General features: G+C 32.1%; 4 protein-coding genes across 7 annotated transcripts; 1 reads left to right on the plus strand and 3 right to left on the minus strand.

The window, feature by feature from the left end:
- Nucleotides 1-41: 41 nt before the first annotated feature.
- LOC105432659 (INO80 complex subunit B) lies at nt 42-2,102 on the minus strand. Of its 3 annotated transcripts, none has more exons than XM_089083045.1 (6): nt 1,810-2,102; nt 1,500-1,665; nt 1,025-1,208; nt 648-881; nt 380-552; nt 42-292 (listed from the first exon to the last, which is right to left on the minus strand). In XM_089083045.1, exons 1-6 carry the CDS (start codon nt 1,811-1,813, stop codon nt 160-162), a joined length of 894 nt encoding a protein of 297 aa, XP_088939171.1. In that variant the 5' UTR covers nt 1,814-2,102; the 3' UTR covers nt 42-159. The 3 variants fall into 3 exon arrangements, with proteins under 3 accessions (XP_088939171.1, XP_011645868.2, XP_088939172.1); XM_011647566.3 differs by having other exon boundaries at nt 1,768-2,102; XM_089083046.1 differs by having other exon boundaries at nt 1,796-2,100.
- Nucleotides 2,103-3,540: 1,438 nt separating this feature from the next.
- thoc5 (THO complex subunit 5) lies at nt 3,541-7,597 on the plus strand. The gene is made up of 11 exons (XM_089083332.1): nt 3,541-3,803; nt 4,493-4,630; nt 4,708-4,922; nt 5,014-5,089; nt 5,177-5,362; nt 5,445-5,577; nt 5,753-5,992; nt 6,208-6,310; nt 6,458-6,665; nt 6,885-7,182; nt 7,263-7,597. The coding sequence occupies exons 1-11, from the start codon at nt 3,708-3,710 to the stop codon at nt 7,577-7,579; spliced, it is 2,010 nt and encodes a 669-aa protein (XP_088939458.1). The 5' UTR covers nt 3,541-3,707; the 3' UTR covers nt 7,580-7,597.
- A 61-nt stretch (nt 7,598-7,658) lies between these two features.
- LOC105432657 (dynein regulatory complex subunit 2) lies at nt 7,659-9,712 on the minus strand. Of its 2 annotated transcripts, XM_089083341.1 has the most exons (6): nt 9,571-9,712; nt 9,248-9,500; nt 8,962-9,185; nt 8,464-8,856; nt 8,173-8,310; nt 7,659-8,094 (listed from the first exon to the last, which is right to left on the minus strand). In XM_089083341.1, the coding sequence occupies exons 1-6, from the start codon at nt 9,709-9,711 to the stop codon at nt 7,900-7,902; spliced, it is 1,344 nt and encodes a 447-aa protein (XP_088939467.1). In that variant the 5' UTR covers nt 9,712; the 3' UTR covers nt 7,659-7,899. The 2 variants fall into 2 exon arrangements, with proteins under 2 accessions (XP_088939467.1, XP_088939466.1); XM_089083340.1 differs by having other exon boundaries at nt 7,659-8,310.
- Nucleotides 9,713-9,746: 34 nt separating this feature from the next.
- Nucleotides 9,747-13,698, minus strand: LOC105432655 (differentially expressed in FDCP 6 homolog). Its single transcript, XM_089083333.1, has 9 exons — nt 13,559-13,698; nt 13,183-13,302; nt 12,551-12,754; nt 12,366-12,481; nt 12,165-12,288; nt 11,642-11,983; nt 11,270-11,471; nt 11,013-11,168; nt 9,747-10,767 (listed from the first exon to the last, which is right to left on the minus strand). The coding sequence occupies exons 1-9, from the start codon at nt 13,655-13,657 to the stop codon at nt 10,520-10,522; spliced, it is 1,611 nt and encodes a 536-aa protein (XP_088939459.1). The 5' UTR covers nt 13,658-13,698; the 3' UTR covers nt 9,747-10,519.
- Between the last annotated feature and the right edge of the window lie 626 nt (nt 13,699-14,324).

Raw genomic sequence — 14,324 nt, forward strand, 5'->3', positions numbered from 1 at the left:
ATAAACCTGTGTGTGGGCGTGCGCGCTATATTCAATTAATATTTTTATAGCTTATACTACATTTATTATGTATCTATATACATGTGTATATGTATGCGTGTAAGTATAAATATTGAATCAAGGCTTTAGAGAATTTCTTGAAAGAAATTTGTACATTATTTATCTGTTTAAAAGGAGATTCGTTTTATAACATTTTAAACTGCACAACGGTATTCCGGTTTTGGAACATGAATATTTTTTGGGATTTTTACAATGATTTATTCCGCAGAGAACTTGTTTCGGTAGACTTTTTCTGAAATGGAATCAACGAAAATATAAATGCCGTACCTTTAATATCATAAAAAAAAAAGATGACAAATAATAATAATAATAAACTCACTCTTTGGCATGAGAAAGTGGAAAATCTTCACCAGGTGGTAAAGATATAGAACTCCCTTCGATTGTTAAACGATATGTTACTAACGGTACTTGTCGCCTCGATAATCTTCCTTTGCTGATAACTTTGGATGCTTTAGATTCTTGTTTCTTAAGCAGTCTTTCCATTGTTTTTTTCTATGAAAATAATTCAGACATATTTTTATTCCATATAAAATTGTTGGATATCAAACAAAATGTTTGTAAACACAGAAAATTTTGCTATATAATACCTTATCTTTTTCTCTTTTTTCATCGGCGAGTTGTTTTCGTTTCAAAGATTTTAGAGCAGCCTTTTGTATAGCTTCCGCAGTCATGACTTTTTCTTTGTAACCAGTAGGTAATGACATCAGTTGTTCGACCCCTGAATTTGGCTCGGTATCAGTTTTTCTTTCAAACATTGCTCTCTGTCGTGCTGTCATCAGTTTGGGATCCTTTGGTTTAATTTTTTTCAATTCATCATCAACCTAAAATAAAATTCTTTCATGTTATTATTTTTTATCAGAATTGTCAACATTTGTCATCAAAACTAAGGAAATGGTAATAATAAATCTGTATATTACAGTATCTTTTATGTTAATATTAAATATCTAAGGCAAAATATAAATACCTCTTCCAATTTACCAGATTCTATAGCATCAAGCCATCTTTCTTCCTCACTGCTGGTTCCACTATCTTTACCTTTATTACCCTTTAGAATTTTCTTTTTTGTACTTGCTTTCGGAGAAGGTGCAGTAGTTATCGTAGTTGTACTCAAACTGCATGATTTTAATATCTTGTCACGTTTATCCAAACTAGAAGATGATATATTTTATTATAGTCATAAACATATTATACATATACGCGTGTGTGTGTGCGCGCTTGCGCGCACATGTGTACATAAGTTTAACAGAAATTCATTTTTAAAATCGAGTAAGATATATATTATAAACAAATTGTACAACTCTTTTTCTTCTTAATAAAAAAAAAGGAAGAATATTTCTTATTCAAATTTTTCAATCAAAAATAAAATTAATTGAATACACTGTTTCATAATTCATAAAATTTTAGAGACACATAAATACTAAAAGTCATAGTACACATACCTCCGTTCATCTTCCTTTTTCATTTTTATTCGAAAGCTTTTTTTTCTGTCAGCATCGCTTGCAAGTTCTACCAAAGTATCACTGTCATCGTGCATGAGTTTTTTCTTCTTGTGCTTTTTATGTTTATGTTTCTTATGTCTTTTTTGCGGTGGAACATCACTTGTATCTGACAAAATTTAATTGACGTTAAAAACTTCAAAATGCAAATCTATCAAATTGTATATAAAGTTAAAATAATATGTGATGTAAATACATTGGACAGAATTACCTAAATTTATCTCCTCTTCTGTACTTACATCTCTCGGCTTACCCATTAGATTAAGAAGAACAATCAAATGATAACAGCTATCCAATGAGTAATACGCCCAAGTATAAAGGATGCAATCTTGTATTCTCTATGATTGATTGAGAAAATTGAGATGTTACTGCTACATACACACTTGCGTGAATATAATGTATAAAAGCGATAATAAAAATTGTCACTGCCCAAATAACACCTGTAATAACGTTTCGCTGTTTTTTAAGGTTAGAACATTTGTCAATTTTTCCGGCTTTTTTCATGGAAACACTCGTTGAAACACTTGTACACTAACGCCCTCAAGTTTCATTTTAATATGGAACTAAGTAGCCACTTTCATTTTCGGATACCGCTGATAAAAACTCGTTTTAGTGCGTGCCTGTTGATAAAAGAGATTCCAACATTAGCATGCACATTTATCAACATTTATGTCATATTCATGTGCATATATATATATATATATATATATATATATATAAAATATATAATAAAGAAAATGTATGATATATATTTCCTTATTTTTCTAGGCAGTGTCCGAAAATGAAAGTGGCTACTTAATTTCCATCAAAAGGAAAAGGCACATCACCGACGAGATACTATTAAAGACCGACAATCTTACGGAGTAGCGTGACCGCTAAGGGGGCCCGGGGATAATTGAAAAACATTGATATTATCGACTGTTTTGATTGTACTGAGGATAACAAAGGAGGATAACGTTTATTTATTACTGTTATTATGACGGATTTAATTTTAAATTATTAATAGTTCAATTAATAAATAAATAGTTAAATTAATAGTTTCTTTTACGAACTATTAATTTAAAATTAAATCCGTCACAACAATAATAATAATAGTCATAATATCAACGTTAATATCAATAACAATAATATCAACGTTCTTCAATTATTCCCGAGCTCCCGGGGCTCCATTAGTGTCGATCCACAATAAATATTTAATCTTTAAACCATAAGAAATTGACCAATCATAGTCAATTATTCTTTTTATATTCGATTATAATTGATCAATTTCTTACTTCTTAAAGCTTAAATCACCTATTGTGGACCGACACTTAATGGTCACGGAAATTTATCCATGGTTGTCGGTCTTTAATAGTATCTCGTCGGTAGGTGTATCCGTATAGTACTATATCCGTATAGTACTATACTATAATATCTATAGTCAAAATAAATCATATGATCAAAGTTGATTAGGTCTGTTTTTTTTCGGCTGAACTTTTTGCACAGTTCATCTTTCTTCCTTTTCTTTCCATGTTAGAGGGAAAAAGAAAAAAGATAAAAGCCTAGTTTACAATGACATAACATAAGACTATAAGGTTGTAAGGCGTGATTGTAAGAACCTATTTAAATGAATTATTTTCATTTCTTATGCTTAACAATCTTACGTCACAGTATACAGCACAGTTATACTGTGCCACTTATAGGGGCTGGCGCCTAGAATTTTTCCACTGTTCAAGCGCTGTGAGCGGCTAGTGGTCAATCGGGACGTGGTCAAACGGGTGTCACCCCTGAAAATGTGATACTATTATGGATGCGCATCCAATTGTTGCTACAAATACTTTAAAACATTTAATTAGATCAAATAATCAGAATCAATCAAAAATTGCTTTGAAGCATTTATAGCACCAAGTGAGGCTGCGTTCCGATATTCACTGTCTGTACTGAAAATCTACAATATACATGACCCGAACTATATATTTTCAGTACTAGCAGTGAATATCAGAACGTAGCCTGGATCGCACCCTATAGCTACAGAGAAACAGACATATATTTGTTCGCGATGTGTTATGGCGCGCATTATAGCATATTGTAATTTACATTTACATTTGGATTTGTGATTAAAAATTAACTAACGGGAATTGAGTGCGAATTACTTTTTATAAAATTGACAAAATGGGTAAAGAAAACGAAACGGACAATACGAAAAAAAGAAGAAAATCTCTTAATGCAAACAGTGGAACATCGATGAAAGACGGAGACATGTACAAGGTATAAAGGACAAAAATTTTGTTGCAATTATTCGTTGCTCTCCATTTTCACATAAGTGAGTCTGAAATTACGTGAGTATTTTATACTTAGATAATGTCACTGTTCAGTGAATTAAAGGGACGCGCATTATAATAGGCAGGTTTATAACTTTACTCTTAATGTGAGTTAACAAGACTCAATAAAGCATACGGTCTTGAGCTTGTGCAGATTGTAGATTAAAACTCAGTTTAATCTCACTTGTCAAAATGAAAAGAAATGTGCATTCAACTGAGATATGACAAATGAGAATTATCTGAGCATATGTGGATAAATGGAAAACAACTGTAATCTTATATGCTATAATCTATATCTAGATTGCAATATATGCATTTGTTTTAAGATTGATGAAAATTTTGATGAAAATAAATTTTAATTTTAAAAGATATTTTTTTAATATACAATTTTTTCCATGATTCGAAACAATGATTCCTATCTTTCCTCTATTTTTCATGCCTGAAGTATCGAGTATGTTCATTCAAATATTTTTAGATACTTTCAAGTTAAGAATTATATGAAGTTATTAAGGTTATTAAGGAAGTTAATTAAATGTTTGTCATAATTATATATTATAAAGTCAAAAACTACAAAATTAAAAATTAAAATATTTTTTCCACTTTGCTGTTGTAAATTTATTTTTATTTGTATTTCAGATGATAATTAGTTACGAAGAAAAGGAAGCTACCGAGAGATTGTCTGAGGACGATTCCGAATGCTTTCTGACGACTTGTGATGACATTCGAGCAGCGATGACCAAAATAGCTAAATTGAAATCCACTGGAGATTCAAACGTTTGTGGCTGAGATTACAGTTTATTATTTATTGCCAAGTTTATCTTTTGTTAAAAAACAAATCTATTATATTTTAGATGAAAGATGAGATACGTGAGCTGCAAATTCAAACATCTCTGGCTTTTATAGAATTAAAGAAGTTAAATCGTATGGAAAAGTTTCGTACAAAATCTGCACGTGATTCTTTAGTGACTGCAAAGAGTAGTGTAGATAGCAGACATCTGCATTTACAAAACTTGCTATACGAAGTGATGCATTTGAAGAAAGAAGTTGTCAAATGTTTACAATTCAAGTAAATCTTTTTATCTTTGTATAAAATTGTATAAAATTTTTAAATCTTTTTATTTACCTTCTTCTTAAGTAAACTCTATCTTGTTTTTTAGATCCAAAGATGAATTGATAGAACTTGTTTCAGAAGAAGAATTTTATAAAGAAGCTCCGGAAAATATTTCACGACCTGTATGTATACCACACCTTTTATACAATTATACTTTGTATAAAGTTAAATTCTTTTTCTGCAACAAATATAAAACAGATATGTCGTAGGAAATAACAAAAGATAGTCCTCATCAAATGAGATTGGCTCGTTTGGAATGGGAATTGACACAACGAAAGCAATTGGCGGCATTGTGCGACGAATTGACAGAGAGTAAAAAGGCAGTGGCATCCAGTATTGAAACAAAACAAACCCGCTTGGACAATCTTGCGCCACAGCTGCGTTCTATATTAGAAGTAAAATTCTATTTAGAAAATATAAAGTGTTATCTTTAAGCGTTTACAAATTTAATCGAACTTAATTTTTTTACATTTTTAGGCAAGCAAACCATTACAAGAAAGTCTTGGATTGCCATTAGATAAAATTCGCCAGGAGCATCAAAAGGCGTCATTGCTCGCGTCACCGCTCTATGTGTTGTACGCGAAAGTATCTGCTTACAGAGATGCTTATGGTATAATTTTATATATATTATATATTTGTTGTGCACACGTGCATATGCACACGCGCGCGCACGCATGCACGCACGCACGCATGCACGCATGCATACAAAATTATAGCATGTATATCTGTTATTCTTTTATAAAAGTTCTCCTACATAGATACTATTTTCTTAATATATTTTGCAGATGATACATTGTTGGTCAAGGTGGAGGGCGACGAGGACGAAGCAAAACGCGCAAATAGTCATGATGGTTTGCAAGAATCCGACTCGGATCCTGAGAATCAATCTGAAAATATCATAGAAGAAACACCCGTGCATAAGAAAAGACATCACAGATTATCTCGAGAAGCTAGACAAGAGGAGAAGCGATCCAAGTTATTGCAGCGGCACCCATTGCACGTAAAAGTTGTTATTACATTAAAAAGTAAGTTTTGGATAATAACATTTATAGTTTTACAAGAAATAAAATATTTAGAGGATATTCAAATTAAATTGAAAAAAAAAAAAACCAAACGAAATTGAGAAATATCTCGATTTATTTGATATTTATTAATCTAATTTGATTTAAATTATTTAAAAATCTTCATTTCATCAATGAAATGAGAGATTAGATTTTATTGCAAAATTAATTTTTTAAAGATGAAACGAGGCTGACTCTTCACTTTTACTACATGATATATTTAAAAGTCATTACGGTAGAATCAAAACTCGAAACGGAAGATTTGGGAGGTATTAGTGCTGGGTATGTGCAAAAATTACTTAAATATTTATTTAACTTTTATTATTTTACTAATTTTAATTTATTTGTAAATTTTTTGTACATGAGATTTCTTTTCCTCTTCTGTCTGATGATTTAAGATAATTTAATCAAATTATATTTAATTAACAGAGATATGTTAGTATCTGAATCGGTTCTTCGCGAATTATATCCGCGGGATTTAGGATTAGAAAGTCCTAATCCTGCCAATCAGTATCAGCTATCACGCCATAATTTGGGGTCGTTTTCCTCTTTGGGATTAGGCATTCCCTACAAGTGGGCACAAAAAATGGCCGGTCTACATTTTGTCTCGTGTGACGTGAACGAACAACAACAAAAGGTATACATGTTTATAAGATTATAATATAGATATAAAAAATTTAAAGGATAATGATCAATCTTGCTTATTAAAAGAACTTATTATAGTTGTTTCGCTTTTATAATACAAAATTAATTATAACAATATAAACAAATTTTATATTTTGTATGAACATTAATATATGTGTTTAGAGTAAAGTATTTCAACTGCAACTCTTAGTTTTATTAATTTTACTTGTAGCTTACGAGTCAAGAATTGGCACAAAATTGTGTAGAGAGTGTTCTAAGAGAAATTAAACGGCGTATAAAAGCGAGACTAGATTTATGTATGGAAATACGACAATTGGAATCCGGCAACTTACCAATTTTCATCAGCACGACAGATCCTGTGCCGCAAAAGATTTCGACATCGCTGCATCGATTTTCAACTATGACGTGGAAGAGTTACTCGAGCTATGTTGCCTCACCGGAATTTTACCAGAGAGGATTAGTATTATCCGTAGACATTTTTTACGAAGCTATACTTCGTCGCGGCAGTAGTATGATCATTATTATTATATCAGATTTTTTTCACAGATATAAATTGTTTCTACATGTTTTGATTTAAAATGCTTTCTAGGCGACCTTGTGGCCAGGATTGCTATCAAACCGGATTACCCAAAGATAGCACCGGTATTTAATATAAGCGTTAGTCCAGTAGTGCCGGCGTCCGCCGATATCATTAGAGATATCGAAAGGGAAGTTAATGTAATGTGGACCAAGCCCCCAACTTTGACAGCGCAAATACAACGATTGAGAGCATGTTTCGACATTTATCTGGAGACCGAGAGTATGGCACCGAAGGAAAAAATATTTTTCTATCCTGTAAGAGGCCGGACTCGCGCTCGACCATATAAATATTTATCATTAGGAGGAGGTATATTTACTCACCGTTGAATAAATAATATCACCCAATGTTTGTTCTTTCCTTTTCAATATTCTCTATTACAATTCTCAAGGATACTTACAAAAACTATTTCATTTTCATAAATTATATATTTTTTAATTTTTCGAAGATATTCAGTTTTGATTTTAAAAGACGCTAACTATATAAAAATAGAAATTTTTAATATAAAATTATATATATATATATATATATATATATATATATATATATATATTGTCTTTTTTTAATATGTGAATATTTTAGATTTTTTCATATGAAGTTTAAAGAATATTTACTGTGTTATTTCTATTGGAATTCAATATAGTTACGTTTATACAGAAGTAGATATAAGTGGTCGTGCGGTCGGGATTTTAGAAACAGTTAAGAGATACGTGCGCAAGGTGTTTCGCAATTGTTTGTTTTCGAAGGACAGATTAACGCATTCTTTTTTCATGAAGATATTGTCAGATTTGATATAATTGTATTGTTCCCAAAATTTGTCCAATTTGTCAAATGGTTCTGACATCTGCAAATAATTGTATTTAACTTTTTTCAAAAGCTGGATGTACACGTACACACACAAGACACACTGTACAATACTTACGCAGTTTATAAATGCTCTTCTGGATCCTGTATCACGTAAAGTGTACTTTTGAACGGTCAGTGAAAATGGTTCCAAACTTGAGCACCTTCTTAGCAACGAGAGCAACGATGATCCTTTGTCTGAAATTCTCTGTAATTTCTGCAAATCAAAGAATTTCTAAAATAGCTATTTCTTTTTAAATAACAAATATAAGTTCTAATAATTTCTTATATATGACATTCAATTTTTCAGTCAGAAAACTTGGCTGAAATAATTTAGATTTGATAATTTAATATTTATTTTTTCTTTTACTTTTAAAACGCTGGTATTGATAATAGTCAATTTTTTCAATTGGGTGGCATCCAGCACTTGGTTAACAGAAAACATTTGTCTCAAATTTTTAGCTCTTTTCCTCATATGCACAATCTGATTATTCATTTCCGTTATACGTTGCTTTCTCTTCTGTGATAATACGTGTATGTCCTGTTTCAGATTCTTAATCATGCCTTGTAATTGCACTTGTAATCTTGGATATCGTGCCACATCTGCACGATGAGCGTCGTCCTGTTCTTTTAAGTATTCGTATTGCTTTCTCTTGTCTCCTGTATTGATCTCATATTCAATTATCGTTTCACTAAGCTGTCGCCACAATTCCTCGACCTCATTGGAAACATAATGCATCAAGCGCGACAAGGCATCCTTCTTCTGAAATATTTGCAGTTAGAGTAATCGTATTAATATCTTACATAAAATGATGAGAGAGAGAGAGAGAGAGAGAGAGAGAGAGAGAGAGAGAGAGAGAGTTCATACCAAGTATACGATATTATATATATTAACGGCATTCTGGATTTTCGTTTGCATTAATATATTCTCTATCTTCTTATCTTGCCCAAAAATTATGTTCTGCAACTGATCGCAATGCTGCTCTAAATTCTTTCGTACTCTGTTTAATTTGTTCGTTTCATCCGAAATGACACGATTGCGTTCGTGTGCAAAAGACTCGTGTAGATGAATACACTTCTGTTTATATCTTCCTATGTAATATTAATAATTAATAATTGGTACAGATAATATAAATTTATCGATACAATTTTACCAATTATCAAATCCATCATTTGAATGTGAGCTTCTTGTAGTCTTCTATGATCCACATCGGCTGCTTCTAACTCACTATACAAACGCTGTATCACAAGATCTTTCGTTTTTATCATACGATCGAAATTGTTCCATAGATATTTCACGTCTTCGTGAAGTTCTTTGCATTTTATTCGACGTAGAATGAATCGCCATTGTTCATTGATCTTGGCAGTGTTTAATCGCGAGAACGCTTCTTCACGTTTTAATTTATTCTACACATTTCAAAACTAGTTTATTACAATGTATTACATTATATTTTTATTTTATGCTTGATATATATACCTTAGTAAAAGCAGCAATCAATTGTTGTTTACGTCGTTTGACCTCTAATTCTAATTCGGCTCGATACTGCAGGTAGCGAGCACGTTCCTCATCATTCATGCGAGCCAACTTGCTTCCCTTGCTTTTCTTTTTTTTTGGCATTTTTTGATGAATAAAAGATTTTACACAGTTACAAATTAATATTCAAATCGTTTTATTCTTAACAAGGTACAAACTTTCCTATTAGGAATGTAGAATCGTAACAGTACAACCGTTAAAGTCAAGTCATATGTTTGATCAATAACAGTCTAATTATACTCAATACAAAAAATTTGTCGCTCTTATAAATATATGTGAAACATTATGCATCCAATTTGAATTAAAATATGATTCGATTCAAATAAAGTTGGTATTTTCATTCACTCGTGAAAATCTTGATTAAAATTGTAAACAAATATTTTATCAGTTAAATGTATTTTATATAATTCTGCGTATATATTTCAATAGAATTAAACAAATTTGTATTAAATATTTTGTCATTTTATGATAATGCGTTCGAAAAAAATATATATTTGTTTACGATATTGTGTGTACGTGCGCATATATCACATATGTATATGTATGTATATGTATGAATATGTCAGATTGAATCTGTCATCACAAAATGAAGAACATTATTATTTTCGGGATAACGAAGAATGGAAAATCTGTATACACAAAATTTGTACATGCAATATTTGAAATATTTTTTGGCTAAGATTACGGATAAAACAAGGCATCAAGAATAAGGAACTATCGAATTCGAAGCTCGCATGGAATTTCCTCGCATTCTTCGCAAAAATATAATATAGTTGCCCCGCAACGTATAATAGTTTCTATAGGCTCTTTGTGTTATTCTATTTGGTGGAAGACTTAAATGTAACTCAGACGATAAACACATGGATTTTTTAGCTACTAATGGCGCCGCATATTATACATTCTTCTGTAATGTCATAAGCCTGTCGATTTTCTCTATGGATAATGGTCGTTCTTTCGTCGTCGGCATAAAGCTTTGAGTACGTCGGATCCTTTCAGCTCCTCTTAGAGGACGCGTTACGATTTGTGCTTCTAGTACAAGTTGAGCTTCTTCAGCGCGTTTCACCTTTTCGCGCGCGGCACGTAATTCGGCGTCCAAGTGTTCTCTTTCCGCTTCTAACTGCTGAAGTCGCAATTCAGCATCTGAAGAGTAATATATAATGATAATTTATAAGTAGGAATCTTCAAAAAAAAAAAAAAAAAAAAAAAAAAATAGAAATTGGAATAAAAGTAACAGAAAAAATCAAGAATATAAAAGAAATAAACGTTAGACAAACGCACGCACATACGTACCATATAAATTTCGAAAAAAGTTAAAGTAAAAAAGTTAAAGTAAATTTTATAATTACATAATATTTTATTTTTCATACGTTTTGGATCTTTTATACCTTGTAACTGCTGTTCGTTTTTTTTTTGCATTCGTTCGAATTCCATTCTTTTCATCTTTTCCATCTCCAGCAATTTCTGCTGCTCTTGCTGCAATCTCTCCAATTGCTCTCTCTTCTCCCATTCTTCACGTAAAACTCTCGCTTGTAAACTTCGTACTGTAATATATATATATATATATATATATATAAGGTATCTAAATTATACAATCTTACATAAAAACTTAGATCGATGTAAATTAAATGCAATAATCTGTTACCTATTTCCTCGTCACGTAGAGCCTGTTTCTCCTCTTGTAGTAGGAGTTCTAGCTTTTGTTTAACATCTTCCAATTGTTGAACTTTAGCACCTTCCTCTTTTGATAGAGCTTCTAGTTTTCGAGCTTGTATTTCGGCGGCGATTCTAGCTTGCCTCTCATACTGAAGCTCCAACTTGGTCTCTTCTTTTTCCTGTTTAGTAGCCTGATAGAACAATGTATTTATTAAATAAATTTTAACTGAAATTGTTATCTCTACTATATTATTAATTTTAACTTATTTATAACAGAGAAATTATTTTCTCTATTATAAATAAAATACTGTAATACATTGTAATAATGTATATTGTAATTTTCTGTTTTTATTAATTTTACTTGTCGCAATGATCTTCTTTGATTAGCCAAACTCCTTTGATAACCAATCTTCTCGCCGGAATGTTGAATAGCCGTTTGCAATGCCGCGAGCCACTGTAACCTGCCTTTATGATCCTCTGCCACTAATTCTATGCATCTATGTTCAGGGGTGCTAAGCACGAATCTTCTATCGGGTTTTCCACTGTTTGTGAGAGCATCGGCCCAGCAATTGGCATTTAGTAATATTAATCCGGATGGCTCTTTTTGTTGAGGGTCTTTGTAATATGTCAATTCGCCCGGGCGCAGCACGAACCAAAAGTATCGCAACGTTGGCAATAGGAATCCTTTCTTCATCAAGTAACCCTGCAATTGTTAATATATATTTATAAAAAAATAATTATTCCATTGTAATACACGCACGCTACGTCAATAGTTAGTACATTGAAATATGTTAAATAGCATTACATGCAGAGATCAAAGGTGACCTGTTTAAACAATTTCTTTTTTATTTATTAGCAAAATGAAGCAGAACTTTGTGATTTACTTTTTTCACTACATTCTCTACGTAAATCTGATAGAGATCATCAATTGCTTCTGTCAATGCGATAATGTCCAAAGCGTTACCGCCACTATACTTGGATTCCAGAACCGCCAAAAACGTGGGGAACCTTTTCGACAAATTTTTCTTATAAACACATTTGCATTCCTACATTTTTACATTTACTTCTAACAACTTCAAAATTACCTAAACATTCCGATAGCCGCTGATAGAGCCGAAAAATCCACCGCATCCCATTGTAGACCCAAAGACATTACCAGGTGGGAAGCAATTTGTGCCACTTCATCGCCATGCATTATTACCTATATTACAAAAGTGATCCGTTGATCTAATCACAAAACATATTGGTTTATATAGAAGCAACTGCTAACCACATAAGAATCTGTGGCATCCAATTCTGTCTCAGCTAGCAGACAATAAATTCTGAACAACTGGTAAACACTGTTATCTTCAAAGACTGGATGGGATCTCTCCAGGTATATCTTTTTACAAATTAACCAGCAGACTTCATCTATCCCTTCTTCCAGCGTTTTCAACGTTTGTACAGAAGTAGCATCAGTTATAGAAGAGAACACCTGAAATACATGATACGTGTTACTACACCGAGACTAAATGAGTAAGGACGAAACAAATGGTCTCAGTGCAAAAGAAGAAGACATCATTTGAAACAAAATTTCGAAAATATGTTGAAGCTACTTGATAAAGTGTTAGAAAACAAGCAAGTAGAGTAAAAGCACATTGCATATCTTGTATAAACAATCTTTTGTATTAAAAATAGCTGTACATTCCATCTCATCTTGATATTTCATCTTATCAAGTTTCATTTTATTTGCTGTAATTGAATATTTGTTAGTATATGATAATTAAGCTTAAGCAAAATAAATTAAAATATCTTATTCGCGTGTTTATCAAAAATTCTATAATTTCTGTTATAAGAAAATTAACATTTGCATTTGTTTTGTTTGAATGATTCATAGCACTTGTGTGTTTTTGAGTATCTTACTTCTTTCTGTAAATAGTAAATGTATTGATCGAATGTTAAGTTCTGTGTACTTCGGTAATGCTCCAGGCCTTTCTCTACACCATACAGATCCATTAATGTACCAATGTTGGCTGTCAATACCTGTGGATAAATATCAAATATAAAAAGAAGAGAAAATGTTACTTTGCACGATATACATCAATCGATTAATATTAATAGACTAGATTAATATTAATTGTAGAGAATATTAATTAATATGAAATATGCATGCATGTGTGATGAGTCGACAGATTGTTCTATATTTGCCAGTAATAATTATAGGCCAGTTATAAGCTTCTTAGACGATTTCAGGTTTGGCGATTTTGAATTTTAAATTTTGAATTTTTCCAGGTTTTACCTTTAACTTGGACTTGGCGACTGTGTTGGTGGCGTCAGTTTGTAGTGCATGAAATGCGTGCCAGATGCTGTTGGTAAGATTTTTGAGCAGGTGAGCCATAGCAAACGCCTGCCGAGCTTAGCGGCAACAGGTGTTTGCCTCTTTCCCTGCGTCTGACAGCTATCAACTCCCTCCGTATTCGTCTATCACGTCTCTATGCGCCTCTTTGATATTCGCAAATGCATATTTATCTCTAAATGGCCGCGAATGGTGTATTCTTCCCTTTCCCGTTTTGCTTCACGTTTCTCAAGGTATCCACTGCCTACCTCCTTGATTTCCGTCATTCGCTATCATTAGTCGCTATTTCACATTTCACGCTTTGTGTCAAAGATGACGCATAATATGACGCGTGATGACGCGTCCTTGTTTCTTGAACGCACCAATGCACTGTTGGGTTATGTATACATACATGTGTATGTATATTTAATGTGTGTGTGTGTGTGTATGTGTATGTGTCACGTATGTTGTACATCACATCATACATACATACATACATACATACATACATACATACATACATACATACATACATACATACATACATACATACATACATACATACATACATACATACATACATACATACATACATACATACATACATACATACATACATACATACATACATACATACATTGTGTCAACTGTGTCTCTTGTTGGAAAACGCCCAAATGTTCCAACTTTAATATGTCCTTTTCTCTCCGCTGGGCCGCGGTTTTCAATAATG

Source organism: Pogonomyrmex barbatus, unplaced genomic scaffold (genome assembly GCF_055798465.1).
Source record: "Pogonomyrmex barbatus isolate J1 unplaced genomic scaffold, ASM5579846v1 scaffold7, whole genome shotgun sequence".
Lineage (NCBI taxonomy): Eukaryota > Metazoa > Arthropoda > Insecta > Hymenoptera > Formicidae > Pogonomyrmex > Pogonomyrmex barbatus.